The sequence below is a fragment of the Oryzias melastigma genome, linkage group LG3 (genome assembly GCF_002922805.2).
Source record: "Oryzias melastigma strain HK-1 linkage group LG3, ASM292280v2, whole genome shotgun sequence".
Classification (NCBI taxonomy): domain Eukaryota; kingdom Metazoa; phylum Chordata; class Actinopteri; order Beloniformes; family Adrianichthyidae; genus Oryzias; species Oryzias melastigma.
In genome coordinates, this window is record NC_050514.1 from 17,280,088 (window position 1) to 17,306,547 (window position 26,460).

Consider the following 26,460-nt stretch of genomic DNA (forward strand, 5'->3'; position numbering starts at 1 on the left):
GAAGAAATCATGTAAAATCGGTGGTAGAGTTGAGATGTAGCCGAATAAATTGACTTATTCCTGCGTTTTCAGTCAGATTTGAGCGTTTTAATGGCACACACTAGCCTTAGACATGGATTTTCATCCAGAGCTTTACTTTACTTTTGTTTCTCCATAATCTTAAAATAATGCTGGGAGAGCCGGTGCACTGTTGAGTCTTCTCCTCATCACAAAGTTTGCAAATGAAGGTTTTGTTTGGACTCTGGTGACCAACCACTCTTCCACATGCTGAGTCTGATTAATCCTGGCACTGTCATTATGGAATATGCTGGTGCCACCAGGGAAGAAAATACCCACGTCCTGATGGAAGAAGCAGCTCAGTGAGAATATTCAGGAAGTCAACCTGCTGTTGCCAGATGAAAATATTAATCACTGCTGTACTTTTCCACCGGGAAGCTTTTGCTTATTTGTTTAGTTAAACGCAGGTGTTGACTTATTTTTGGACCGAGCGGCAACTAACGGCATCAGCACTGGGAAATAAAGACCCTTTGCTGTAGATGGAGACACGTGCGAATCACAAAGGCTTTCTGTGAGAGCTGGATCACCTGCGGCAAAGGGAGTACAGCCTGTTTACAGCTGTGATCCTGAACTGCTCGCCCGACTTGGAGCGAGACGAGCTGGCGGTGATGGTGCCCAGGCCCAGACGCTGGTAGTCACGGAAACAAGACTGTTCTACCAGCTGCTCCATGGTGGACTTCTCGGACGCTCGCAAAGTGCTGCTAGGTGGAGGCTCGCCATCATCCGATACTGCAGACAAAAATGACAGGAACATTCCCTAATTGTCTGTTTTCGTATCTCCACTTTGACTCCTTTAGTGCTCGTTAATTTCTCTCACTTGATAGGTCATCGTCATCGTGATAGATCATCCTGCTGCTTCTGTCTGCCTTCTTCAGTGAGCTCTGACTACCAAGGCCCATCGTGATCTTTCCAGCCCTTTTAGCTCCTTTGACTATTGTTTTGGACAGTGTTCTGTATGAAGCACAAATCAGAGGTCATGCGCAGAGAAGAGTCAGAAGGATTTCAAAATAAAACTTCTGGTTCATTTCCAGTAAACAGGAAGCTCTGAAGTAATTTCCCAAAAGCGGCACGACTTACTTGAGGCCAGTGTTTCGCTCTTTCTGCTTTGGAAGGATCAGTTGAGGGGTCGTTTGTCCTGCTGCGAAGGCAAAGGAGCTGAAGACGGACTGAGGATAGCGGATTCTCTGGAGGTGTTTCCTGAAGATCTCCACCATCTCTGAGCTCACTTCTTCATCGAAAGCCACTTTGATTAACTGCAAGAGAAATCCATCACAATTCAGGTGTTACAACTCAACAATATGTCTACCTGAGGATAGAAACAAGAACCCCTAAAAATGGCTGCAAATAAAATCTATGACCTAACAGTAACAAGTTTTAGAGCTGATGGGCTGACTCTCTTTTGTGTATTAAATGCTCTCTTTAAAGAATGCACTGCAGAGTTCCACATCTGGCGTTCTATGCACTCTTCCACCTCCCATTGGCGTGCTGTAGCTGCCCGGTTTCACTGGCCTTCAACTCTGCCTCATCAACCTTGAAAGTGGGTCTGTTATATAAACCTTGTTCATTTGTCGCAGCTGGGATTTAATGTGAGCAGCCTGCCTGAGTGTCAGATACCAACTGGGTTTTCCGTTGACTTTGACTGTATTTCGTTGCGCTGGTTGCAACTGTTGTATGAGAAATTGCGAAGGGACAGGGCGCCATTGTAAGAGTTTGTTGAACTTTATTTGGTTTTTGAGACTTTCCTCTAAAACTGATCGCAAAGAACTGATTCAGGGAGTCGTAGTTTGTTGCTAACTTATGATTGTTAGTTTGTTCTTGCAGTAGCAAAGAGAAGTGCTGTTTCCTGTGTGTTTAGTCTAAACTTTCTTTTAAGGGTAAAAAAGCAGCTCAACAGGTGAGCTAAAGCAGAAGGTTTTGGTAGAAAGCCTTTGAGGGTTAGTCTTGCTTGAAAAGTAGAAGTCAACTACTAATGTACTGGGTGACCAGTAATGACCAGGTTATTGCTCATTGAAAAACTTGGTTTCTCTGAATAATGTTGTTTCTTATTTGTGTAAAAAATAAACCCTAAGGTTTACTTCTGCTACAGTGACTCAAAATATCAGTAAATCCTGTGTTTCTATGGTTGTTGACTGTTTTGTAATAAATAATTGCATAAACAATTCTTAAAAAATGTTGCTGTGGTTTTAACTTAAACAACTCGGAAAGGCATTTTGTGAAAGGCCATATCTAAAAATATACCAGTTGAATTTATTATCAGTCCCTTCAGTAAACCTAGAACTAAAAACTAAAAATGCATGATTTGATATTGTGGTAAATCAATAGTATCAACAAGGATAAAAAAATTACTTGTAAAAGAATTTGCAAAATTTAATAGAAGCCAAATCCTATCATAAAAAACAACTTAACATTATTAATAGAAAATACTATTTGTCAGTCAGTCTTAAAAAGATGAGATGTCTGTAATTTTCTTTATGTGAATGGTTCTACTGGGAGAGATAAAATTGAAAAAAAAATCAAATAAAGAAAATGCAAAAACAAAGAATGTATTTGTATAACAGTGTAGAAAATAAGTGTTTAGCCCCAACAAACAAGCCAGAATTCTGTTACTTCTTCTTTATGAAACTCTTCTTTCCAGTCTTAAACAGTCAGACTGTAACCTTTCCACCATGATCAAGACCAAAGAGCTGTCAAAGGACACTAGCAACAAGAATAATCTGAAGATCTGAATGGAGGAATGAACCAAAACAGCAGCTAAAGCAACAGGGAATGTTTGATCTATGTAATTGAGCACTAGATTTACATTACAAAATATCGAGGGGATATTTTGTTAATAATCAAAAACTTATTTTCTGCACCAATGAACGAGTACATACTTTAAGAATTATACTATGTGATTTCATGAACTCTCTTTTTACAATCAGTTGAAGTTTATCTATGATAAACATGACAGATTTTGAAGTTTTGAAGAATCGTTCCCTCATATAGATTGAATGAATGTGGACCTGGAATGATGCAGAGCGGAGCTGCAGGCCTTCCTGCATGTGCTGCTGCAGCTGGTTCTGGATGCTGATCTTCTTCTCTTTGGTGAGAGTGGACACAGGAAAGGCTCTGATAACCGTCTGTTCTCCCACTGCAGATGAACAAGGACAAAGATCTCTCTGAGTAGACTGCTTTTAAATCCAACATTTTAACCAAAATGCTCTAATTTTAAGGATCTTGAAAAAAGTTAGACGTAATCTGAAATACATTTTTAAAATATGAAGATTGGGTAAATTAAAAAAAGAGCCTCAATTTAAAGCAGTTCTTAATTTAAAAACAAAAAGGGACTCTTTCAAAGGGACAAAGTCCAAATATTGTCACACAATGGAGAGTGGAAACATTTGTTTTTCTGAGTTTGACCTATCGTCTGGGGGAGGGGTGGGCTACAGTCACAGCTGCACTTGGAAGCAATATGATGCTTTAACCCGTAAATCCAATCACTTAATGCTGAGTATCAATCAGGGAGGCTCGATGCCCTAGTTTAAATATATTTGGTATGACTCCACTGTAGATTCGAACCCACAATCTCCCAGACTCAGGGCGGACACTCTACCACAAGGTCACTGAGCTAGTTTTACTTCATAATCAGTAAATACCTAGTGGGTCGTGAGGAATGCCTTTGAAGATTATGCGATATGTGGTAAGAAAGAGGGCCCCCTCTGCTGGTAGAATATGGGGGCCCCCGAGGAGGCCCCCAGTGGCCTCTTCCCTGCCGTCTGGGTCCAGCATCACCCGCAGTCCCTCCGACACCAATTCCTCTCCAGGCAGCAGAGCTGGACGCAAAATCTTGGGCTGAAAGGAGAGAGCACCTCAGCAGGGAACACCCAAGCAACAGTGTACCTGACTGCAAGCACGTACGCGCTGAAACCCAGGCTTTTTTGATTGACATAAAGGCACAGAAAGCTCAGGGTGTGTTGAAACATTTACGTCAGAGAATCCGATTAAAAAATAAATTCATCATTCCACTGTCAATTCAGAGTGCAAAATGGCCTTGTTGGAAAAAACTTCATGTGAAAATCATCAAAAACACTGATCTTAAAAGTGCACTAACCACACAGCAATCAAATAACCTTATGAAACTAAAATCATCCAAGAGGAAACATTTCCAACTCTCTAAAGAGATCATTTTTACATTTTGGCGTTCGTGCATAATGTGTAATCTGTTTTTTTAAGCTGAAATGGTTGAGGTTTATTGAAAAGAAGGCTGCTGTTCACCTTGTGTTTTGAACTTTTGGATACTGACAGACATGAACCTTTTAACATTCTGTAGAAGCTTTTGAATGAAACTCTCGGGTTAAAAAAAAAAAAAAAACTTTTTGAGTTCCTTATTTTTCTTTACAATCATCTAAAAATGAAAACTGTGTCAAACTAGCAGGTAATGGCTTTACATTTTCCAGAAATCACACTTAAATCTTTCAGAGAGGAATACTTCAATGGGTTTACAAGGTTCTTTTAATTTTTTTTTTACATTGTGGATTCATATAGTTCTTCCAAACTAATGCTGCATTCGCATTGTACGCAATTCAGGAGTAAAAATATGCGTCGTACACCTCTCTTTTGACATGTTAAATTTAGTGCTTGATGCCTGTCAAAAAATGTGCTTGACGCCATGACACGCGAATCACGTTCGGTGTGAATGGATCATAAGGACTTGAGTAGCAGGACACAATAAATTACTTTAAAGGACTCACTCTAATGAAAAATGCTTTTTGGTCTTTTTGTGGCATTTTTTCTGACAATAGAGGACATTTAAACAAAATTAGGCTCAAATTTGCATTTCCCAGTATTTCTTTATTGGAATTTTTGTGAATCAGGAGTAGATGGAAAAAATGCTGTTTGAAAAGGATTGTAGGAAATAATGCTGGGCAGGCCACAAGCTCCCTGCTCTGCTCTATTCTGATGCATCCACTTGCAGACAAATAGATCCATGTACATCTTTACTTTCCTCTTCTGAGCTGAAATCTGGCTCAAAACAAACCGCCCACAACTCAGAGAAGATTTTCTAATACAACTGGGACTCTGCAGAAATTATGTTCTAGAAAATTACAGATTTTTTGATTTTACATAAAAACTGCATAAATTATAATTAAAAAACCCCTGGTAACACTTTAGAAAAGATGATCAGAGTGGGTCTTTAACTATATTTTAAAACATAGAGTTACATGTTAAAAATCACATGACAATGTACAACATATTTAAAGTTGGAAAACTTAATTTTAAAGCAAAAATTCCAACGTAAAACAGTAAGCAGTACTTCCTGGGATTTATTAGATTGTAGATAATTCCCTTCAGTGAGTATTTTCTGTATGACATGAGCTCTTATGTGCTAGCAAGAAAGTTTTACAGATTAATTTAGTTCAATGACATTTGTTGGCGTTTTCTTAAGAGTCCCCACCGCAACATTTTTCTTCCTTTTTCCTCCCCCAGCTCTCCTGTCCCAGCATGACCTGATTTCGGTTGAGTTTTAGCGCTGGCCTGGACTGAACTTCCAATTCATTCTGTGCAGAGCAAACACAGGAGTTAGAGGATGACTATGAGGCTACAGGGTTCCCTAAAAACCAGCTGCACAAGCCCAAATCATCACTGCTTTTTTAAATATAAGCTGAGAAGATGGCACAAGGCCACTATGCTGAGTTGGATTTTTCATCTCTGTTCTTTTAGAGAGAAAAATGGCTTTTGTGCTGGCAGTCATTCTGGAAAATATATTTTTAAAATCTTGTTCAAATTGTTCTGTGAAAGGATTCAAGTTTAACACATTCATTTAATCTGCAGGGAACTCTGATGTGGCTCTTTGGGTTTTTTTGTCTTGCTGGGATGATCACTCTACAGACTTTCCAAAATCCTATGAATGTTTCCGACTTGTGAACAATAATTCTCACTTCAGAATTTGTTTGGAAATGGTTCTATAACCCCTTCTGTTATTAATGAGCAACAATGATTTCTCCTCAAAGATCACCGCAAATGTCTCTCCTTTTGTTTGTAGTAACCCAACAAATAGTCCAAGTGTTCTATTTTTATAAACCCTGATGGTGTTTAGTTCATATTTTTCCATTCTGCCTCTGCCTTTTCTTATTATCTTGGATTTTTTTTTAGCAAATGTTCATGCTGTATTCATCTAATTATCAAGCTCTGGTATGGAAAGCATGATGACTTACAGATCAAAGACAAAAAAAAGTAAAAACTGAAGGAAATGTACTTTGCTATCAGAGATATCATGGAATATTAGGGACAATTCAATAGTGGACAGAATGAAAATTTAACAATCATGATGCTTGAAACACAATGTTAGTTTCTTCAACGTTTCCACATTTAAATAAGGAGAGACACTGCATCCTTCTCCACATTTGACTGACTTGACAGAAATTAAAGGCCTTTTGTCCTCGACTAAACCCTTCATGCATCTCTTTACTTTAGCAAATCTTGGCTACTCAAAAGGAGCATCTTAGTGTTTTATTTTAGTTTCCCTGCCTCCAAACAAATTCATCATGAATCTGGTGACAATCTCTATTTTTTTTCTTCTTCTTTTGGCATGATGCAGGCGGTTGGCAGTTCAGGGCAGAAAATGTTTTCTCAGTTAAACACGTGAACAGCAGACAGACTGTTCACTGTGGTTGCTCCGAAAGCGGTGCTGACATGTCGTCCATCTTTTATTTTTTTTATTGAATTTACAGGAGCTGGCAGACTTATGGCCAAATATTAAAGACCAACTAGTGAAGAACTGAGCTGGCACGGTGGAGCTGGAAAAGACCTGGCAATCTGCAGCCAAACAATCTGTGAGTGCAAGCCAAATTTAGAAGTCTGAAGAAACTCAACATAGACAGAAATGAACATTCATTGAAGATTTATTCTGATCATCTTTTGATCCATTTTAAAATAGTTCCCCGTGGAGTTCTAATTATGGTTATGTCGTTTTTGGCCCAAAAAAAAAAGTCATTTTCTAAGACATAGCTACTGCAGAGCAGCACTAGCTCATTAGAAAACTCACCATTGACTGATGGGACCTTTGGCATTGAGCAACCCCGCCCCCCCTTCCCTGTTGCTAAGAGCTTAAAGCAGGGAGTTTGTGATCTCTCCAGCGTATTTTCTACTTAAAATAATCTTTTTCAAACGGCATTTCTTTGTCTGCTCGTAATTTGCAACAATTTCAATAAAGAAATACTCTGAAATGCAATTTTGAACTTACTTTTCTTTATATACGCAAACAATTTTCATCTGAGTGGGTTCTTAGGCACTTCCTTTTATTCAGTTTACAAATGTAGGCAATGTGAAGTTTGCTTAACGATGCATCACATGTCAAATTTGGGAATTGAACCTTTGACTCACCGTTTGGCAAGATTTGCAGCCATTTCAAAGTTAGATAACTTTGTTGTTGCCAAACTGCTGTTGATGCTAATAAAAGCAATGTATTGTAACCACTGATTACATAAACCTGTACGTAATTTTGACCCAAATGTTGGCTTTTATTTTACAGCTTTTTCGATTCAATGCCCAGAAATATCAGTTTCATGCTGGTTTTCTGCCCAGGAACTAAATTGAATTGCATAAATTCAGTAAGACAGACAAATCCTGGTCAGTGTCACTCACCTTCTGAATGGGAGGCAACCTCCTGCTCTCCCTATGAACTGCCTCTAAAGTCTCCATCTGCATTGCCACAATGCCTTTGGGAGAGAAGCAGGAATAAGTTTCACTGTCTGCACACACACATGAGTGTACATGTATTTATGCACATTGAGGAGGAGGGGGGTTGTCATTTGATCCATCAGGACCTAATAAACTCATTGGCTTCTTCGGATGTTAGCCGCAGCTAAGAATACACACGTTCAATCGATGTTCTAAATGAAAGCTGATGGGAATCTGGGCAGTGACTGAGTGTGAATTCTGCACCTGGTATCATGCTGTGCAGGCTCTTGATGTGCTCTTGTGTGACGCCGCTCTCTGTGCACACCTTGTCGATGAAGCGCGCGACAAACCTGACCACAGAGTTGGCCACGTCGCTGTTTTCGGAGTCCTCAAACCCGCTTTCTGTATCAAAGCTCTCCGCCACACTCCCGGCGATGCTGAAATCAGAAGTGACAACCCCATTGACAAAGGTTTTAGTAAGACACATTTAAAAAAACACTACGGTGGAAAAGTAGCTGGCATATCTGAAGTGCTAGTGATGTGCAGATTATCTTAGCAATGTACAGTAGGCTTGTGCGGTATTAAGCTATTACCGTACACGTCGGTCTCTAAAAATAGACAGTATCACTTTCAATACTGTCAAAAAAATGGCTTATTAAATACAGGATAAAATACAAGAATACAAGAGAAAATTGCTGTGAATGTTTTGTTAATTTGATGCTGTTTACTCTTCCAACATGTTTGTTCCATCACTTTAAAATAAAAATGGTTAATTCAACCATTTCATGTTGTTATTATTTTAATAATTGTGTTGGGAATTCCATTTCGTATGGTGGAAGCAAATCCAGGAGTTTGGTAATGGTAATTAAGTGATGTTCACAAGGTCCTTAATAAGTCAAGGTAATACTGTATACTGAGTATAAATGTGCAGGAATATTGACGGTCATAATATTTGAATTGAAAAATTGAGATTTTGATGGATAAATTCTGTTCTCATAAAATGGATGCAACATTTCTGCTCATCTTAAATGAAATAAGGCTAAAATACAGAAAGCTGATTCAAAAACATGAATACACAACTGTTATCTTTAGCAATTACTATGTACTCAAGTGTTTCTTAAATGTCAATACAGCTGCAATTATAGCTTATTATTAAGAAATTCATAAAATTGCTAAAGTAAGTAAACTTTACCACACAAAAAATGTGGGAATCTTTTTTTATTTATTTATTTATTTTTTAACTTTTAGATCAATTTTAAATCCGAAAAAAAAAGGGAACCCCTATTCTTGAGGAGCAGTTTTTCTTTACAAGTCCAACTAAAAGCAGTTTTAATTTAAATGGGATTCATAAAATTGTTTTTTTCTGCATTTAGGCAACTCTGCAGCTGGATAAAAAATCCCTGAGGCCAATTAAAGACACATCCCAACGCAGGAAACTGCAGCTCATGCAGTTTTCTGCAGTAGCAGTGGTGTGGGCCCACAGGATGCATGTGGGATGGAAACTGACTTTAGCTGCACTGCATTTGGCTAAAAAGAAAGGTATCATGTAGACTGTAAATTGTGTAACATCCACCTACACGCATAACTCAATTTTATGCAAAAGTCACATACTTTTGAGGAAGAAAAAAAAATAATGTTTCTCCCAAAACATTGAAGTATTTACCTATTCTCCAAGGAAAACATTAAAATTCAGATTTTAAGCTATAAAAACGTTTATGACCTGAAGAATCAGGTTTCAAACCTGTTGGTCACAATGCTGTTGCTGCCACTCTCCCAGTCAGCGGCGGGTGTGCTGCGCAGCAGCTTGATTTTGCTGGTGTCCAGAGGAACCAGCAGGTAAACCATGAGGCTGGCATAGTGGATGGCCTGGCTGAAAACTGTGCTCTCTTCGTTCTTCACCAGCTCCTGTTGCTTCTCTTTGCTCAGGCTGGGCCACAAGCGCAGCTGTTCGGCTGCCAGGTCCATGGCGGTCTGCTCTTCGCCCCTGCTGGCTGCAGGCACGTGGCCCTCATCCTGAAAAGGCCACAACAGACACAGGAATTTAGTTTATGTCACTATGTGCTTTAGAACTGAACTTGATCAGTATAACTTATTTGTTTGTTCTTTTCATAATTTAGATGAAGGTAATACATTTTACATCTTAAAATGTTGCTTAACCATTTGGACGTGTTTTACCATGATCCTGAGGGAGGCTCCTCCTTTTTCCTCCGGAGTGTTGAGATAAAGCGATCTGATCTGGCTCTGGACTTCACTATAGAAAGTACATTCCCAGAACTGCTGGTTGGTCCAGACAGGATGGTCCTGTATGCAGGTGTAGGCAAACTGGTTCACTCCAGCAGCAAGTCTCTGCACAGACGGAGGAGAACAATGCTGAATAAATCAAAACTCACTTTGCTGACTCGGCCTATTCAATGATCACACACTGATTTCTAAAAATTGCGTCATTTTTTCCACTAAAACATTTGGAAAATGATGTGAAGAAGAGATGACACAGGCCTTTGAGATGGCCATAAAAGGGGGAAAAAATAATCATATAAAGTAAAGAAAATAACTGACAGCAAAAAATTCAAAGCAGATGTTTGGTTGCTATGCCTAAAATTGCAAAGAATTATTTTTTAAGCTTAATTTGAAAATAAATGTCATGTTTTTTTATTCCATCGATAAATTTTAAATTATGCATTTTCTTTCAATGCTGTTTTTTCCAAACACATAACTTTGTCACCCTTGGTTTGAGCTAACGAGCGCTGCGCGGCCAAAATAAGCCACAGAGCAACAGTTCATGGTGGAACATGGCAGGGGGCGTTCCACTGTGGGATAGAAAATATCGCCACGGCAATTCTCTCTCTGTGGCTGCTCCGAGGGAGCAGGTTGATCCTTCATTCCACTGATGATTTAAGAGGTTTCCATGAGATGGGTTAGCCAGAATGACGACAATCAATAAAAAAGGCACTATTGAAGCTTAAAGAAAAATCAATCAATCTCTATTAGGCATTACACTTAAAACATTGGGAGCGTTGTTTTTCTTGAGTGTGGTCTGTGGAGTAAATCAGCTGTTGTTGGCCACTAAAAAGAGGTTAAGGAGCTCAGCTCAATTCATGTGTAGTACTAATGTTACTAACGCTGAAGGACTAAGCATAATACAGCCTCAGCAGAAGTGCAGTGTGATGAAATAATCATCTACAAAATCAAACTTTTACCGAGTGTCCATCTTCCTGCCGAGCCTTGAGCCACATGTAAGACTCAACCATGTTATTAGATTAGCTTCTGATTTCTCTCCTCTGGGTCTGACACAATCCAGTGGTTTCTATTATCACTTCAAAGTTTTCCTGTGAAGGATGAGGGCTCTGTGTGTGTGTGTGGTGGAGGGCTAACTGTAATTACAACAGACGGAACCAAAACAGCTCGACTCTCAGTGTGATGGCCAAACGCCAGGAGAGAGAAGAGCTTGGAGCTAATGCCCACACAGTAGCAATCACCGCTCTGCTAGCAGGAAAGTCTCCGTGTCTTCGGGATCCTGCTCTGAGCTCGTAGGTGTCGATGTCTCAACTTACATTTCTTGTGCTTCGATTGCAATTACCTACCTACATTTTTCCTAGAATTAATTAGAACTATACTGAGTAGCACATGCAAGTTACTCACACTACATCACTCTGTTATTGGAAAAAAATCTGGTTTAATTGATGAAAACAACTAAAATATTGAAAAAACAGGCTGAAAAGTAATCAAAGTGTTTACTCCTGTTGTTACCTAATATGTTTGACTAAAAACCCAGGAGTTGCTTATTGGGAAAACATGACATACCAGCTTTTATGAGTTTTTAAGGTGTTAAAGGACAGAGCCAACAGCATCCTGCAGGGAAATAACAGAGGAAACTGCTGGACATTACCTAACACAGTAATAAGGTCGTTTCGAGGTGTGAGCAGGAAGTGGGATCATTTGTCTATCACAGAAACGGCTGCATATTTTAAGCAGATTGAAAATCAAACAGTAGGAATAGTAGTTAAAGAAAAAATGATTTAATGGAAGTGGACCATGACTCCAGTTGGGAGGTGTTTTTTCCATCTTAGCAGCTTTTATGGGTGAACCTTATTAGTATCTACTGGAGATCTCCAAATTAAACCAAATTTTGAACAAAAATGATAAAGGAGGGCACACCTTTGTCAAGATAATTGGAAACAAAATAACCCCCACAGAAATGTGTACGACTTCAACTCTACGTTAAAAAAAACACCCACTTCACCTACAAGACTCTAAATTGGCCCCTCTAATCTAAATATACCCCTTATTGGTTCCTAAAAAAAGAGATGAAACGAAGAGACAAAAACATGTTTTTGTTATTTGAATGTGAAAAGGAACGTGGAGGAAGAAACAAAACACAAAAAGCACTTAAAATGTCTTCAATACAGCAATAAATGGAACTTTGTTTAAGAGGGTGAGCTTTCTTTCTGTGTGTTACATTTCTCAACTGTTTCGGGATTTAAGAAAAAAAAGTGTTTGATGGACATTTAGAACAACAAACCTCCAGCAGGAATAAATGCATCAACTGACCATAAACTCCATCTAAATTCTTGAGTTATACACGGACCTCCTTCGCCCTGTGCAGCAAATCATTAGCCCGCATTAAAATGACATGAATGACTGTTTGTTTACAATAGCAGTTCTTTTAGAAAGACAGATGATCAGTTTCCCTATGCTGTCATTCTGTTTTATGTGAGCATTAACAAATGTGGGAATCGTCAAAATGTAAAAACAAGAGGTAAATCAGAGAGGCTAAAAATACTCTAAAGACAGATGATACGAGTTAGATGTAACAGAAATGAAGAAACGGAGTTAAACAGAAAACCATCAGTATATAGTGACGTATATAAGAAGAAGAAACAGTTTTCCAGATCCTCTCATACGTTTTTGTCAGATTAGTCTGTTAAGTTTCTAGCGGCAGAGGTTATGTGTGCGTGTCTGTGTAGGGGGCAAGAGCAAGTGCTTTCTATATTGAGCCGAGCTGTACTTTACTGATGCCTTTAGGTCAATGTGACCGGGGTCGTTTGCTTCTAATATGATAGTACGCAAAAGCCTGTAAAGACGTCCACAATGCAGATGTGCAAAGAAGTCAGGACAGGGAATTGGAGAAGAGAGGAAAGGGAGGAGGAAAGGAAAGGAAAGTAGGCAACAAAGAGGAAGGAGGGAGTTTATGACTACTGAACCCATCTGGCTTTGTGACCAACAAAAAGCAGGAATGCAAGGTTGAAGAAGAAAGGGCGAAAAACAAGTGGAAAAATACCAAGGGGAGACAGATAGGAGAAATGCTGCATATGGGTCAGAGGAATGAGGCTATCAGGGTTTGGGATCTTGTTTTGAGCACTTGGGACCGACTAAGAGGTTCACAGCAGATTCGCTCTGAAATGTGACTGCTTTAAGAGAAACAATGAATGAAGACTCTTGTGTCTGCATCATCGCTAGCCTTTGGACAACAGAATTATTTACATTTCTTGGAACAATTGAGAGCGTTCTTGAAATGTTGATACCAAAACAATCATTATTTCTGGGCAAGTCCTCGATTCAAAAGCATGTCCGACCTGCAAACAATCCATCTCCTTCTTCTCCTCACTTCTGCAACCTTACGAGCGTCAGTGAGTTTCGATGGGGAAAACTATTTGAATGCTTAAACCATGAAATGCCTCCAGTCAGACGTTGTATTTAGAGTATTCATTCCCATAGAACAAACTGTGAATAACATGTTGAAAGAGAAGCTAGCAAACAAACCCGTCATGGCATCTTTACACCGTAACTGTGCAAAAAACAAATCTGCAAGTGACAGAAATGCTTTGATAAAAGATGAAAGTTGGACGAAAAGCAAAATATTTCTGAAATACGGAAAAGGTCGCGGAATGCGTCAGTAAATCTTGTGAGGAGAACATGCGGGAGAGCAGTCTGACACAACAGTTGACCTTCATTAAACACACAATGGTGGAAGATTGTTGTAGAAGCACTGATAACATTGTTTCTTTGTATTTTATTAACACCACTTTTATTTCTGCTCAAATATTAAAGTGAGGAAAGAATACTTTTGTGGTACCTGTAGATTCTATAATGCAACATGTTAGCCTTTTAGCTGTTTATTTTTCCATTTTATGTTGTGTTCCTCTCACAATTATTACAGAACGCAAAAAGAAACATATCTTGCATAACTTGAGTTTGATATAAAGCCGACAGTGAACTTCTTTAGTAACTCATCCCCAGAGCTGTGATATCCTCAGGCTGACATTAACTCTAGTGACACATTCAAATTACGAGAAGTCACATCATGTGAAACTTTAAAGGGCAAAAAAAACCACAGATTCTAAGTCAAAGAAGCCAGTTTATCCCTTGATGAACCGATCCCTCAGTAGATAATGACTGCCAGAGGAACTGGCACTCTGAACAAAAATATAAAAGCTAACATCTGACAAAAGGCCACTGTACAAAAGGTGTGTGGAGTTTAGATAAACTATACTTATCCAGGTCACCTGACGGCAGGCGTGCAGGATTAAGATAATATTTTGCAAATCATTCATAAAGCACAGTTTTCTTTGTTTAGGCAAAATTTACAGGCGCCTCAGTGCAGAAATCTTTCATAAAATATTGGTTGCCAACATTTAACTAGGAAAATATATCAACTATCCAATGAAAGCTGCTTTTCCTGATCTAAGCGCTACTGAAAGTATGAAAAAAATGTAGCAGATTGAGAAGGAACTCAACAGTACTAAGTAACCTTTAACCAAGTATGTTTTTTTACATGTAAAATAGTGTTTTGCTGCCTAACTTCTAAAATTCCATGGGAACAGTAAACATTTAACCTTTTTAACTTTATTTTGAAGAAGTTTAAGAATTAAATTGTGATTTTTGTCTATGCAGTTGATAAATGGCTGTTTTACAACTTTAAATATTTTTTGTTACAAGAGATTTATTTTACAATATTCTTAAATTTAAACTTTCAGAATTGACAGATACTGTATTTTCTGTTTCACAAGACAGCTATATTTAAATTAACAAGGAGCTGTCTTAGAATACATTTTATTATTAATATATATATTTTTTTATTATACTTATTTGTGGGCATACTGTCATTCAATCAATCAATCTTTATCTGTTAAGCGCTTTTCATGTACTTCTGTACAGCCCAAAGTGCTTTACAAGTTAAAAACAAATTAAAAAGAAAAACACATGTCAGCAACAAAGCACAAGACAGAAATCGGAAATATCCACCCATATCCAATATCCACGGTGCTGGTACGGTTGGCATGAACTTTGCTGAACTTTATGTAGCATCTGGCGTCTAACTTTTATCCTACATTTGAACGAGAGAGGGGAGCTTTGTGTATGAGCAAGTTTGTCTCGCCTTTTTGTCTATAGCCAAAATTATTTTGGTGTATATGTGCATATATGTTTAAATGTGTGTGTTTTTGGATTTGTTGCATTGTTCTGTGCTTTGTGTTCCCCTTGAAAAGGAGATGTTGCATCTCAAGGGGCATTCCATTAACAATAAATACATAAATGAGATTTGGCATGAATAAAATACACCATGTTGCCTAATTTCAGAGGTGAATTATGAACTTAAATCTCTTAAAATATTTTGAACAGTGTAAGTAAATAATTTCAAAGCCCTATTATCAGTTTTTGTTTGATGACATTTGGTAATCACAATTACACTAAAGTTTGAAAAGACTCCTCTCTGTTTGCACTTTACTTTTCACCACTTTGGTCAAGCATTGTTACTTTATGTCTGCATTTTCAATCATTTGAGGAAAAACTCTCTAAATTTAGCCCACTTGCTTCTATTTACCAGTTAGTGTCATACAAAATGTCATTTCTAATCATCTGAGGGAAAATGGTTGGATTACAGCTGTGGTGTGCAATAACTGTGATTGATTTCGATAATTGTTCTGTAACTTTACCAACAGTGATCAGAAGAATGGGAAGGAGTTATTTTCAGTGCTGTGGGCTCTAGGAAACACCAAAATACAGCGCATGATTTTTTTTCTCCTATCATTTAATCAGCTGGTGCTAATGTGAACCAGAGGAGTCATGTGGGAGAAGACAGTGAGCCAGCTCCCATGGCACCTGGTATCCAGCAAAAGGACAGAGTGAACCGTTGTGTCTGTCCCCATAGCAACGAGCAAGCTGAGAGGATGGAGCTGTAGCAAACGCTGCAGCTGCCGCCTGATGATATGATTTGCAAGCCAAATACTGCAGCCAGTTCTTCACACTTCATTGTGGGGGCTTGCACGTGATGCACTAAGTATGAACATGTCTCAGGTTCAGCTAAGGTCAAAGGTTGAGACAAGGTGACAATCCTCCAGCTACAACAGAGGAGTCTGAACTAGACAACAGGGTTGATAAATGATGAGATTCTTGAGAATGACGTATATCTGACAATGATGTCTCATGAGTAAAACAATTAGTTTTATCATAAACTGATTTTTCAAAAGGGCAAACAGAGTGCATAAACATTTGTTTATATTTGTGATGAGTTCTACACTTCAGCGTAAAGATCAAAACTACATGTTATTTGCTTACTGGAAACATTATTAAGAACACAGATTCAGTGCATTTTCTTACCCTGAAAAAGGCCGTGGACAGAGGCAGCAGCGCTGCAGCTATGGTGTACTCTTCCGAACCGGAACAGTCCTGTGGGTGGAACAATAGGAGAGAAATGAATGACACTGGTATGTTCAGAGGAACCAAAGTTGACCCACAACATTTTCATCACCTGAAAACACTGGAACTACACATCATTTGTCTTTGATAAACTTAGAAGAGAACCATTTTAATAAAAAAAAAAAAAAAAAAACCTGAATCATTTTCCAATTGTTGGATGAAATATTGCTTTTCAGTGAATAAATTCTTGTTAATAATAATCAACGCAGATATCAGATTTGGACAGAGCGCGGGAGGTGCAAGAATCCATCCTCCAAAAAAACAGAAAGTGTTATATAAAGTCTGGCGGGGGCTAAGAAAAAAGCTTGCCAAAGCCACTCTGGTCTACTTTATTATTCGGACAGATGCTTTCAATAACCTTATATAATTCGCCTTGACACAATTGTCTTCAATTTTCAAAATTGTCAGTATGTCTAAACAAGATGCATGCCATGCGACTTTCACTCAACCATTGACAAGATGTTGCATAAAATAAAGTTCTGGCCATAACATGTCGTAAGCATTGGGTAGCCACTTGCAGAGAGCTTTTGGATGGAAAAACTATTGAAAATGTGCCACTTTTAAACAAAAATTCACATTTGTGTTTTGGAGTAAGTAGTGGATTAAGATGGCTGAAGTTAGAGGCTTTGGAGCCCAAACCGGACTTTTAACAGTTGTAGAAATACACTAGAGATGTCTACTCGCAGGTTTTAGTGCTTATAAACTATGTGGGGAATTTATTACTTTTTTTTTGTTGAAATCTGTAAAGAAAAGAGGAGCTGCAGGAAACAACTCTAGTGATTCTGACCTGCTGCAGGGCCTCATAGCCCCCAGCAGGACAGCTATCATGACAAAAATCTGATTAAAAAACTATTTTTACGCTTTGTTTTTCTTTAACTGCTTGAAATAGAAAAAAGAGAGATCTTCCTTACACGGTTTAATATGCAACAAAGAGACAGGCGGAGGAACGCAGCATTTTCTGATAGTGCTCTGCGAGGGGGCCTCCGTTACAACCATTCCTCAAAAAGAATGTACAGAGGAGGGAAAATGCAAAACACATGAAAGCCTGGCCCCCCATAGATTAAAAGACATAGCTTGTTTTATTTTTCTTGTTCTAAGCCCCCCTTTCTCTTTCTTTTTTTTGCAAGTTATTTGGGTTTCAGTAAAATGTTCCAGCTTCCTGGAACTGCACCAAAACTTTGTTTATCAGCATCCCTAGCAAACTGCAGGTCAAAGCAGTTCATGGGCTGCAATCAAGCAGAACAACAAGTGGATAGACAGAACAGACAGAAACGCGTCACTTTTGAGCTAAATAGCCTCATTCCGATGGAAAGAAAGAAGAAGTCGGAGGAAACAGAGAGTCAGCCGTGGTGGGCAGAATACAGTTGTACTCGAAGTCTTCTCGTGCAGGTCGTACCTCTTAAAAAATGACATAATCAATCATTCTTATCACGTGAAATCCTTCACTGCAATCTCCCAGGAGTTATCAGAAAAACTGTCAGCTGAAAGGCTTTGGAGGTCAACAATCAAAGCAAACAAGATAACAGTAAAAGCTATGACGAGACGGTACTGAATGAAAAGTGAAAGCAAAAAAAGCAGTAATTAGTACTTAAGTGCTTAACTGATGCATATAGTGAGATTATGCAGCGACTCCTCCAGGATAATAGGAGTAAGGTACGTTGGGGTGGGGGGGAGACACCCCGTTTGTTAGCCTCCCTGCAGTCTTCATTTCCTTCTATTATTTACTGCATACCTTCACTTTTTCTGCATTCCAGAAACTGCTGGAGCTGCAACAGCGAGGATGACTAACGCAGCCACTCTGTTTCAGACACGTATACAGTGGCGGATGAAAAGAGGAAAAAAAAAAAAAGGATGTGGAGGAACAGAAACTTACTTTGTGATCAGAAATTTGTGTTTTCCAGGAAAGCTGTAAAGTGACATAAATGAGTTGCTTTTATGAAGCATTAATGGCTACGAGCAAAAAAAAAAGTCTTTGAAATTTTTACACTTTCAATCATTATCGGGAATAACATCACATTGTTGCCTTGGGTGTTTCTTAGATGAGCAAAAACAGATATTTAACTGTTAAAGCATCAAATTTGATTAATACTGAAATTTATGTAACAAACCCTGAAATCCTGGAAAAGCAGTTGTTTGAGCATGGGAACTACATTAAGAGAAGATTCTCTGTGACAAAGTTGCATAAGTCGCCACATGAAGGCCAACGAGGTGGACAGAGGCTATGTTTTTGGAACTAAACACAAATTTATGATCCTTATAATTTTAAAAATGTCATATGAATATTAAAAACAACATTTTAAAGTGATTTAAACCAAAAAGCTGCATAAAAAGCATGCAGAGGTTTTCAGCTCTTAAAGAACTAAATTCTCTTGACCTGTTTTTTGGGGGGGTTTAACATATTCTTTGATTCACTTGAGATAGTTCAGCTGTAAATTCCTAAGAAATTGAATTCGAAGCTGTTATATTCATTCGCACCTCCTTTCGCAACCCCCTTCCAGAGTTGAAGTTTGATTGTGTTTTTGAGCAACATCTTGAGGCCCTCAGCCGAAAGAGAATGGAACACAGAGGACTCATAACCCTATCAAGGCAGGAAATGGTTGAGATGCCAGGACACATCCACAGCAGGGACCATTCCCCCACATGGCTTGCACAATGTTTGCTCCGTAAAGATGGAGCATTGACCGTTGTGTACACGCACGCAGAAAAAAATGAAGGAGCAATTAGCCCCAACGCTTTAATGAGCCTCATTACTGTGCACTTTTCATGGAGAGAAACTGGGGGAAAAAAAACACAGAGTAAAACAGATGTTTACAAAGGAAAGATTAGTCAACCAGCTCATTATGGATAATCAGTTTTGCGGATGGCAACATCTTCAGAAAAAAAACCTGATTCTAATGTCCTAACGCTTAACCTGCTGTTCATTGTGAGTATTGCAGACTTGTTATGTCTGTGCAAACATTTCAAAGACAAACACAGAGCGGATCCCAACAAGACAAATGATAAATTATGTCATCGACTTTTCAATAGTGATGTCACTGCAAATCGATTTGTCACATCAACACATGTGGCATAAATAACAGCAAGAGCAGATGCTTTCATTACACAAAAGATCAAGCAGCATTTTTTACAGTAAAGGTCACTTTGACCTCATTAAACCCCAAATATTTCCTTTACAGATCATCTGCGACTAATGCCCTGCCAATGAGCTGTGAGCGACAAATGAAGGCCGGTAAAATGCTAGGAATTTAAACAAAGTCAGTTGCAGAGAATATACAAAAATCAACAAAATGCACAAAGAAGAATTCTTCTCTAAGAGGCTGAGATAAGCCTTAAGCCATACTGTGAAGAAAAATTACCCCCGTGATGTCTAATCCAGCTTTTAGGACTAGAGTAAAATTCACATCCTTGATTATTCCTGGTCAAAAGAAAAAAGACTAAACATAAACAGTCTTTAAAAAATGTAATCGTACACATGGTGTACACTTTTAAGTCTTTAAATGTGTTTATTTAAACTATTTATCCCTAAAGATCAAAGTCGCCACCCCTCATGATTTGATTTAATCTGCTCTTAGTTTATTGATTTAAAAAGCTTAATCATTATATAGTTGATATGTTTTCACATATAATAAAAAAGCATGGCAAAATCATTTTTTAACTAAAGAAATATCTATATATTTTTTAGCTTTAATAGCAATGATGAGATATTTGAAGCTAGCATGAGAAGTGTGAGTGCAGGGTGATTCAAATAGAATGAACTAATATCATTAAGGAAACTATTAAGGAAAAGAAAATCTAGCCAAGTAATAACTATTTTCCTCATTATTAATGTCTTATTTCCCATTTCACAAGTGTTGCCCTGGGCAACATCAATACCATAAAAGAATACCTCCCTGGCGCTATTCAGTATAATTTGATCCATTGAATTGATAGCTTTTTTCATTAATTAAGGCAATTTAAACGTATATATTTCATGTTTCGTTTTTTAATGACGATGCTGAGGCAAAGCGTCATAAAGTTTTGGGATTTTACTGTGGTTTTAACAGCATGTGTGTTCCTTCAGCCGTGGTGTTAAGCACAAAGGATGTCAATTTATAACTAATACAATTTTCATTTGTGATAACACTGGCTTGCGGCCACATTGTGGCATGCTGTGCATTGCACAATTTCAGCTGAGTAGGGGGAGAGGTTACAAGACTTGGGAGGACATAACGTTTAATGATGCCATTGCTAGTAAATCCAAAGGTCCACATCCCTCTACGGCTGAGGAGCAAAGATTACCTGCTTGGGGAACATTCACATGCATTCCCTCTATTTTTCAGTAGATCATCATAAAACTTCCAGACAGCCTGGATGCTAACCTATTAAACTAAAATGCAGAAAAAACTCTGAAACAAACTTAAACATTAAAATATTTTATTTATTTATTCCTGTACTTTAGGTATTTGCACAATTGCTAAAGAAAAAAAAGAAAAAAAAAGTCATCCGAACAGAAAAAAGTTTTGCTACTTTGCAGTAAGAAATAAAAAAACAATTTTTGCTTTTTTTCAAACTAGTAACTGACCATAGTAATAATTCAATATGCTGAGTAAATGATCTGAGTTTTTTTCCCTATTTTGAATAAAAAGCACAGAAAACACAATTCAAGTGCACATGACACCTCAAATGGCATTAAATACCTTTGGTGCAGAAAAGTGCAAAAATATAGTGACTTTCTATTTATTTCATGGGGGACACAAAGAATGATCGGAACCTAAGGACAGTCCATAAAAGCGATACTCTGAGAGGACAGCTTAAAATGATTGAAATGCCTGGAATAAGATGATTCAGGGTTGTAAACGAAAAGAAACCACCAATAAACAACTGATCGCCATGTGTGAGCAGAGTTCTTTTGTCTTTTTATAAGCAACACGGAAACATTAGAAACTGACTCAGGCTAGCAGCTTAAGCGTGGCGACACCAAGAATTGGAAAAATGCAACAGTGAGAGGACTATTTTACAGCACACTGTCAGACTGTTGTAAACAAAGACACTGAGGATGACAAACTATAAACAATACAGTCACTTATTTATCTTGATGTGGTTTTACTCACTCTTTTAGTATATTCACTTCAGTAAAGATGGCTCAATAATCTTGACGGAAAGGGGTAAAGTTAACATTGATTTGCACCTGCAGCAAGCCTCAGATATGCAAATTGCAACAGGAGCTATCCTGCTAAGTAGTAGTTTGCATATATTTGTAATGTCATTCAAATAGTAAAGTATTACTGCTAACTCACTGTCACTTTGGTGAAAACTTTGTTGATTATTCGCTCATATTTTGAAGAAAACAATGAGGTATTTGTGGGCCTGTAAAAGCCGTCAAGCAAATTTATTTTAGAAAATATTTGAAACCTCTGAAATCTGGAAACTTTAGACTGGGATCAGCTAAACAGGCCACAGGGGTGTTTGCTGCAGTCACCAAGGTTTTCCCTGAAATGGCAATAAATCAACAGGGTGATCAGGGGTGGGTCATACCCAGAAATAAGAGCAAAACAATTGTTTTACATAAAATGTGACCATTTGAACTTTACTTATTGCTACTGTAAAACGTGTATGATTAAAAGTGAAAAACTGCATGATGTCTTAAGGTTAATTTTTGAAAGTGGAACATAACTTTCTTATTTTTATTTATTTGCTTGTGTTTTTTAAGTAACCAGATTTTTTGCCTATCTTGCTTTGAACTTCCTATTAATTTCCAGTTTAAGGTTTTTGTGCTTTTCACAGAAAAAAAAAATATCTGTACTTGTTGCACCTTTAGGAACTCAATCACAGAACTGGACAATCCCATAAATTATGTTTATGATCTTTAATTGCCTCGCTCATTAAACCTGCTCCATTAATATTATAAATTTGTGTATGGACAATAGCTCAATGGAAAAAAAAGGTAGTTACATGTTAATAAGTTCAGCCATCATGTCTGCACATTTAGACCCATTTCTGATCAGTTTCCACAATAAGAGTCCACAGCATTGAGACTTGTCAAATGCTTTTTCATTAGCTTCTTACCTGCAGCGCACAGTTCATCATACGGATGACGTAGTCAAACTGCTGGTGGTCCAGGATGGCGCGGTTCTGCTGAACGTGAAGACTCAGCTCCTCGGTGAGACAATGGCAGGCTGCTTTACCTTTCAGTGCACGCAGAGCAGCAGGCAGCGTCTGCAGACATATGGTTAACAGTCACAGGTTATCTGGACATAAAGAAAATGACTCACTAAGAGGGTGTGCAATTTGTAAAAGATGTGGCGTTAAAAGACTTGACATTAATGTGGTTCGGAGGATGCATACTTCTATTATTTACAGACCTGCAGGCCTGGATTATTGGACAGTTATATGAAGCTAGGGGAACGATACACAAACATGATACACATGGAGTTTGGATTTCTATTATGTTTGTGACAGAACAACAAGCATTACTTTGGCTGATGTGTATATTAAGATTTCCTAATTCAGTACAGGTATTCCTCAGGTTAATAAACGGTTGATTAGCTACCCTGGTGTTCATCACCTTTTCAGTCTCCAGGGTCTTGTTTTCAAAGATAAAGGAAATGCAGCTCCTCACAACCTCCAGCCTTCGGGCGCTGTTGAACACAGAGCCACTCTTACCCATAATGGACACTGGAACAAACACAAACGAACGTAGATTAAAACCCCATCAGTCGGAGCGACATACTGCACAAGAATTTGAATGAAAACAGAGCGCTAAATGTCGACATTGCTTTACGTACAGAACATTTTATTAGTTTAAAGTAGGTCATACCGACAGCGGGTCCGGCAGGTACAACACATTTCTTCTCAGTTCGCGTGGAGGGAGGCGTGCCGCTGAGTTTCGCTATGCCCTCCTGCAGCATACTCTCCACCTTCTCCTCATCCAGTAGGGGAAAGGGTACCTGGTGGACACGCAGGTGGGATCCTTCAGACGGCCGAGGCACTTTCTGGAATGCCATGTGGGGGTTTGGGTTCTCCTACCGTCAACACACCAGAAGAGATTTATGAATGGAATACACTTCTGCAATAGAGCATGCTAAATTGAGGACACATGTCCCAGGCAATGCAAAACTAACAAATATGTGAAAACAAAGTAGGTGCTTGCATGAAGCCTTACATTTTTGTACATCTGCTCAGAGAGCTCCCTGATGTGCTTCTGCAGCTTGGAAGGATTGACTTCTTCTTCCCTAAAGCTGTCGAAGTCTAAGGCCACCAGCTACAAAGAAAAATGAAAGAAGTTTCCATTTATTATTTTCTTTATGGTTTAAAAGACATTTTAAAACTTCTGTGCACTCTATTACCATTTTCTTTGTAAATGACATAGTGGATTAACCAGAAAAGTATTTTCAGTCAAGTTTTCACCTGTTCCTCCTAAACAAATGTCAGTTTTTCCATCAACTTGCAGATCCTTATTCATCTAACAGAATTGCCCATTTAGTAACGACACCAAGTTTCTTCTCATTTCTTCACCAGGAAGTCACATGTCATTAAAGTGCTGCAGAACTTTGAATATGCCACAAAAAGCAATATCAGTTTTTAGAGCAAATTAAAAAGACTGCAAAGTTTCTAGAAAAAAAATATTTTCTGGAAGTTTTTGTTTCAATGTAGACTTTACATGGATCAAGCCATTTTAAGAGAAAATTTAACTAAACATGCACAGACTTTTGCATCTTGTTATAAACTGCTCAAAGTCTCTCTTAAAGCAGAACATATGTTTCTACACATCGAAAACGGATTTTTATAACTTATTTAATAAGAAAATATAATTTTCTAATTTAAATTACAACCATAAGTAAAAAAAAAAGAAGGATTACACTACCCCATCAAACAGATCACAGGCTCTGTATGGTGGACCTCTCTCTGAGACGAAGCCAGCGAAGGCCATGCCATCCAAAACCTTGGTCAGGAAATCATTTTCGATGAGGCCTCGCTGACCCAAGAAGGCAGTCTGGAAAATGTCATAATTACAGCAGTTGGATGTCTTCATATAGAGTTTCTGCAGACTAAAATCCAGGGCAATAATCACAGCAGACTTTATAATGACAAATTAAAGAAAACATGCAGGAAAACATAGAAAGATTCCTCAGCAACTACAAAAAAAAAATAAAAAAATGGAGCTATAAATAGCAAAACATAAACAAATTCTATTTACTTGTTAATTATTTATGCTTGTGAGTCGAATAGATAAAACACATTTCACTCAAACTCTTCCTTCTCAGTGATTCCAGACAAATAAACAACGTTTTGGTTTCTAATATGATCCATGTGGGGTACTTTGAGGGGAATGTGCTGATGGGTAACCACGGAGACGTCAGGAACAAACAAAAATCACTGAACAAGAAAAAAAAGAAAAAGCCTAACTAGTTTCACATGGCACAATGCCGGCCTTTGCCCAAGGTTAGGAGGTCTATATGTGAAACTAAAGAGCAGCATCAACAAAGAGTCACAGAACCTTTGACACGTTTGATCCAAGCTCACATACGGACACACAAACATTATACACCCTTGACAAGTTTATCTATCAGGTCTTTATGTGTAATTCTACCCACATAGCAGGCTGAAACATTCTTGTTCGATTAAAGGAAAAATGGGTTAGGCGAGGACAGATCTCTTAAGGACTTTAATCTTTGGGTCCGTTATTAGAAAATTAGAGCTTCGGTAAAGCTTAGGTCCAGGCGTCCCACCATGTCATTTTCTTACCTTGTGAAAGTGAATAACAGGTTCAGAGTGGATACGGATGAGCTGCAGGCAAGACCTGTAGCCCTGGAAGAGTTGTGCAAACAGCCTGAGAAAGACGGCCCTCACCTCCTTGTCCTGGCATGAACACACACACACACACGTTATTCATAAAGCAGTTTTGCTACTAATAGTCTGATAAGCTACTTATGCATTGTACGTATTATTTGTCATTGGGGTAATGGGTTACGGTCAGTTAGAACCGTCACTCCAACGCTGACCTTTCTCCTATTAAAGATTTCCGAGGAAAACAGCTTTATGTCTTTTTTTGGGAAGAGGAGGAAGTCCCTCCTTTAGACGACGTGTCACAAGGATGAAGGACAAATGAACGGATGCTCACTTACCAACAATTTAAGATTGGAAGGTGCAGTACGAGGGGGAGGGAACGCATTGTCTGCTATTTCCAAATCAGGGTGCAGAACCTGAGTATAAGAGAACTCACCTTAATAATGAATGAACTTTGACACGTACACAAAAAGACACTTTCATTTAAACAACAAAAGTGAGCACTAAATATGCAAGTATTAACAGACAGAAATTGATCTAATGGTCTAAAATAGGATATCTGGCATTACAGATGTGTATTGATTTCAAATGTGATTAGTTCTGCACAGATATGATCTAATTCAGTTTTTTTTTGCTCTTACCATTGACAGAGAGGTCTGCGTTTGATGCAACAGAGGTTCTGGGAGCGGGGACAAGTGAATACACTCTGGAATCTTTATTGTTCCTCCATCCAAGTCAGCAATAATAACATCCAACTGATCAAAACACAAAAAGCAGACATTATTCAAGTAATTAGATCAACGTGTATAAATGTAATGTCAGCAAAAATACAGCAAGTCTCACTAATTCACAACTATGTTAAAGTCCCACTCTAATCATCTTTTGATGCATTTTTAAAGTGTTGCCAGTCGTCTTTTAACTATGATTATGCAGTTTTTAGGCAAAACAAAAAAAAAAAAACTAGTTTCTGCAGAGGGGCAGTAGTTCATTAGAAATTGCCCTCCGAGTAGTTGGTGGGACCCCTCACCCCTGTTGCTGAAAACTTGGGGTAGGAATCTGATCTGGTCTAGCGCACTTTTTACATCACAAATAAACTCTTTTTTAATCAGCATTTTTTTGTCTGTTTTTGATTTACAAATATTTGAATAAAGAAATACTCTGAAATGCAATTATTTTAAGCTTAATTTTTATATATATATATATATCCTCCATCATCAGGAAAATACCACAAGAACATGTTAATTTTCACTGAAGTGGGTTTTTAAATGCTCCTTTTCAAGCAAA

The 26,460-nt window shown here is 38.2% G+C and overlaps 1 protein-coding gene across 5 annotated transcripts in view; it reads right to left on the minus strand.

Annotated features, from left to right (window-relative positions):
* sbf2 (SET binding factor 2) overlaps window positions 1–26,460 on the minus strand; it is an 87,263-nt gene that overhangs the window by 17,592 nt on the left and 43,211 nt on the right. For all 5 annotated transcript variants that reach the window (XM_024295213.2, XM_024295211.2, XM_024295214.2 and 2 more), the window contains exons 9-26: window positions 25,818–25,931; window positions 25,515–25,592; window positions 25,135–25,248; window positions 24,254–24,382; window positions 23,552–23,650; window positions 23,207–23,411; window positions 22,955–23,064; window positions 22,456–22,605; window positions 16,312–16,380; window positions 9,892–10,062; window positions 9,458–9,729; window positions 7,981–8,153; window positions 7,681–7,754; window positions 3,693–3,888; window positions 3,060–3,187; window positions 1,135–1,310; window positions 875–1,008; window positions 585–786 (exon numbers count right to left, since the gene is read on the minus strand). In XM_024295213.2, coding sequence (XP_024150981.1) covers window positions 585–786; window positions 875–1,008; window positions 1,135–1,310; window positions 3,060–3,187; window positions 3,693–3,888; window positions 7,681–7,754; window positions 7,981–8,153; window positions 9,458–9,729; window positions 9,892–10,062; window positions 16,312–16,380; window positions 22,456–22,605; window positions 22,955–23,064; window positions 23,207–23,411; window positions 23,552–23,650; window positions 24,254–24,382; window positions 25,135–25,248; window positions 25,515–25,592; window positions 25,818–25,931 — 2,594 coding nt within the window. The remainder of the gene's footprint in view (window positions 1–584; window positions 787–874; window positions 1,009–1,134; window positions 1,311–3,059; window positions 3,188–3,692; window positions 3,889–7,680; window positions 7,755–7,980; window positions 8,154–9,457; window positions 9,730–9,891; window positions 10,063–16,311; window positions 16,381–22,455; window positions 22,606–22,954; window positions 23,065–23,206; window positions 23,412–23,551; window positions 23,651–24,253; window positions 24,383–25,134; window positions 25,249–25,514; window positions 25,593–25,817; window positions 25,932–26,460) is intronic.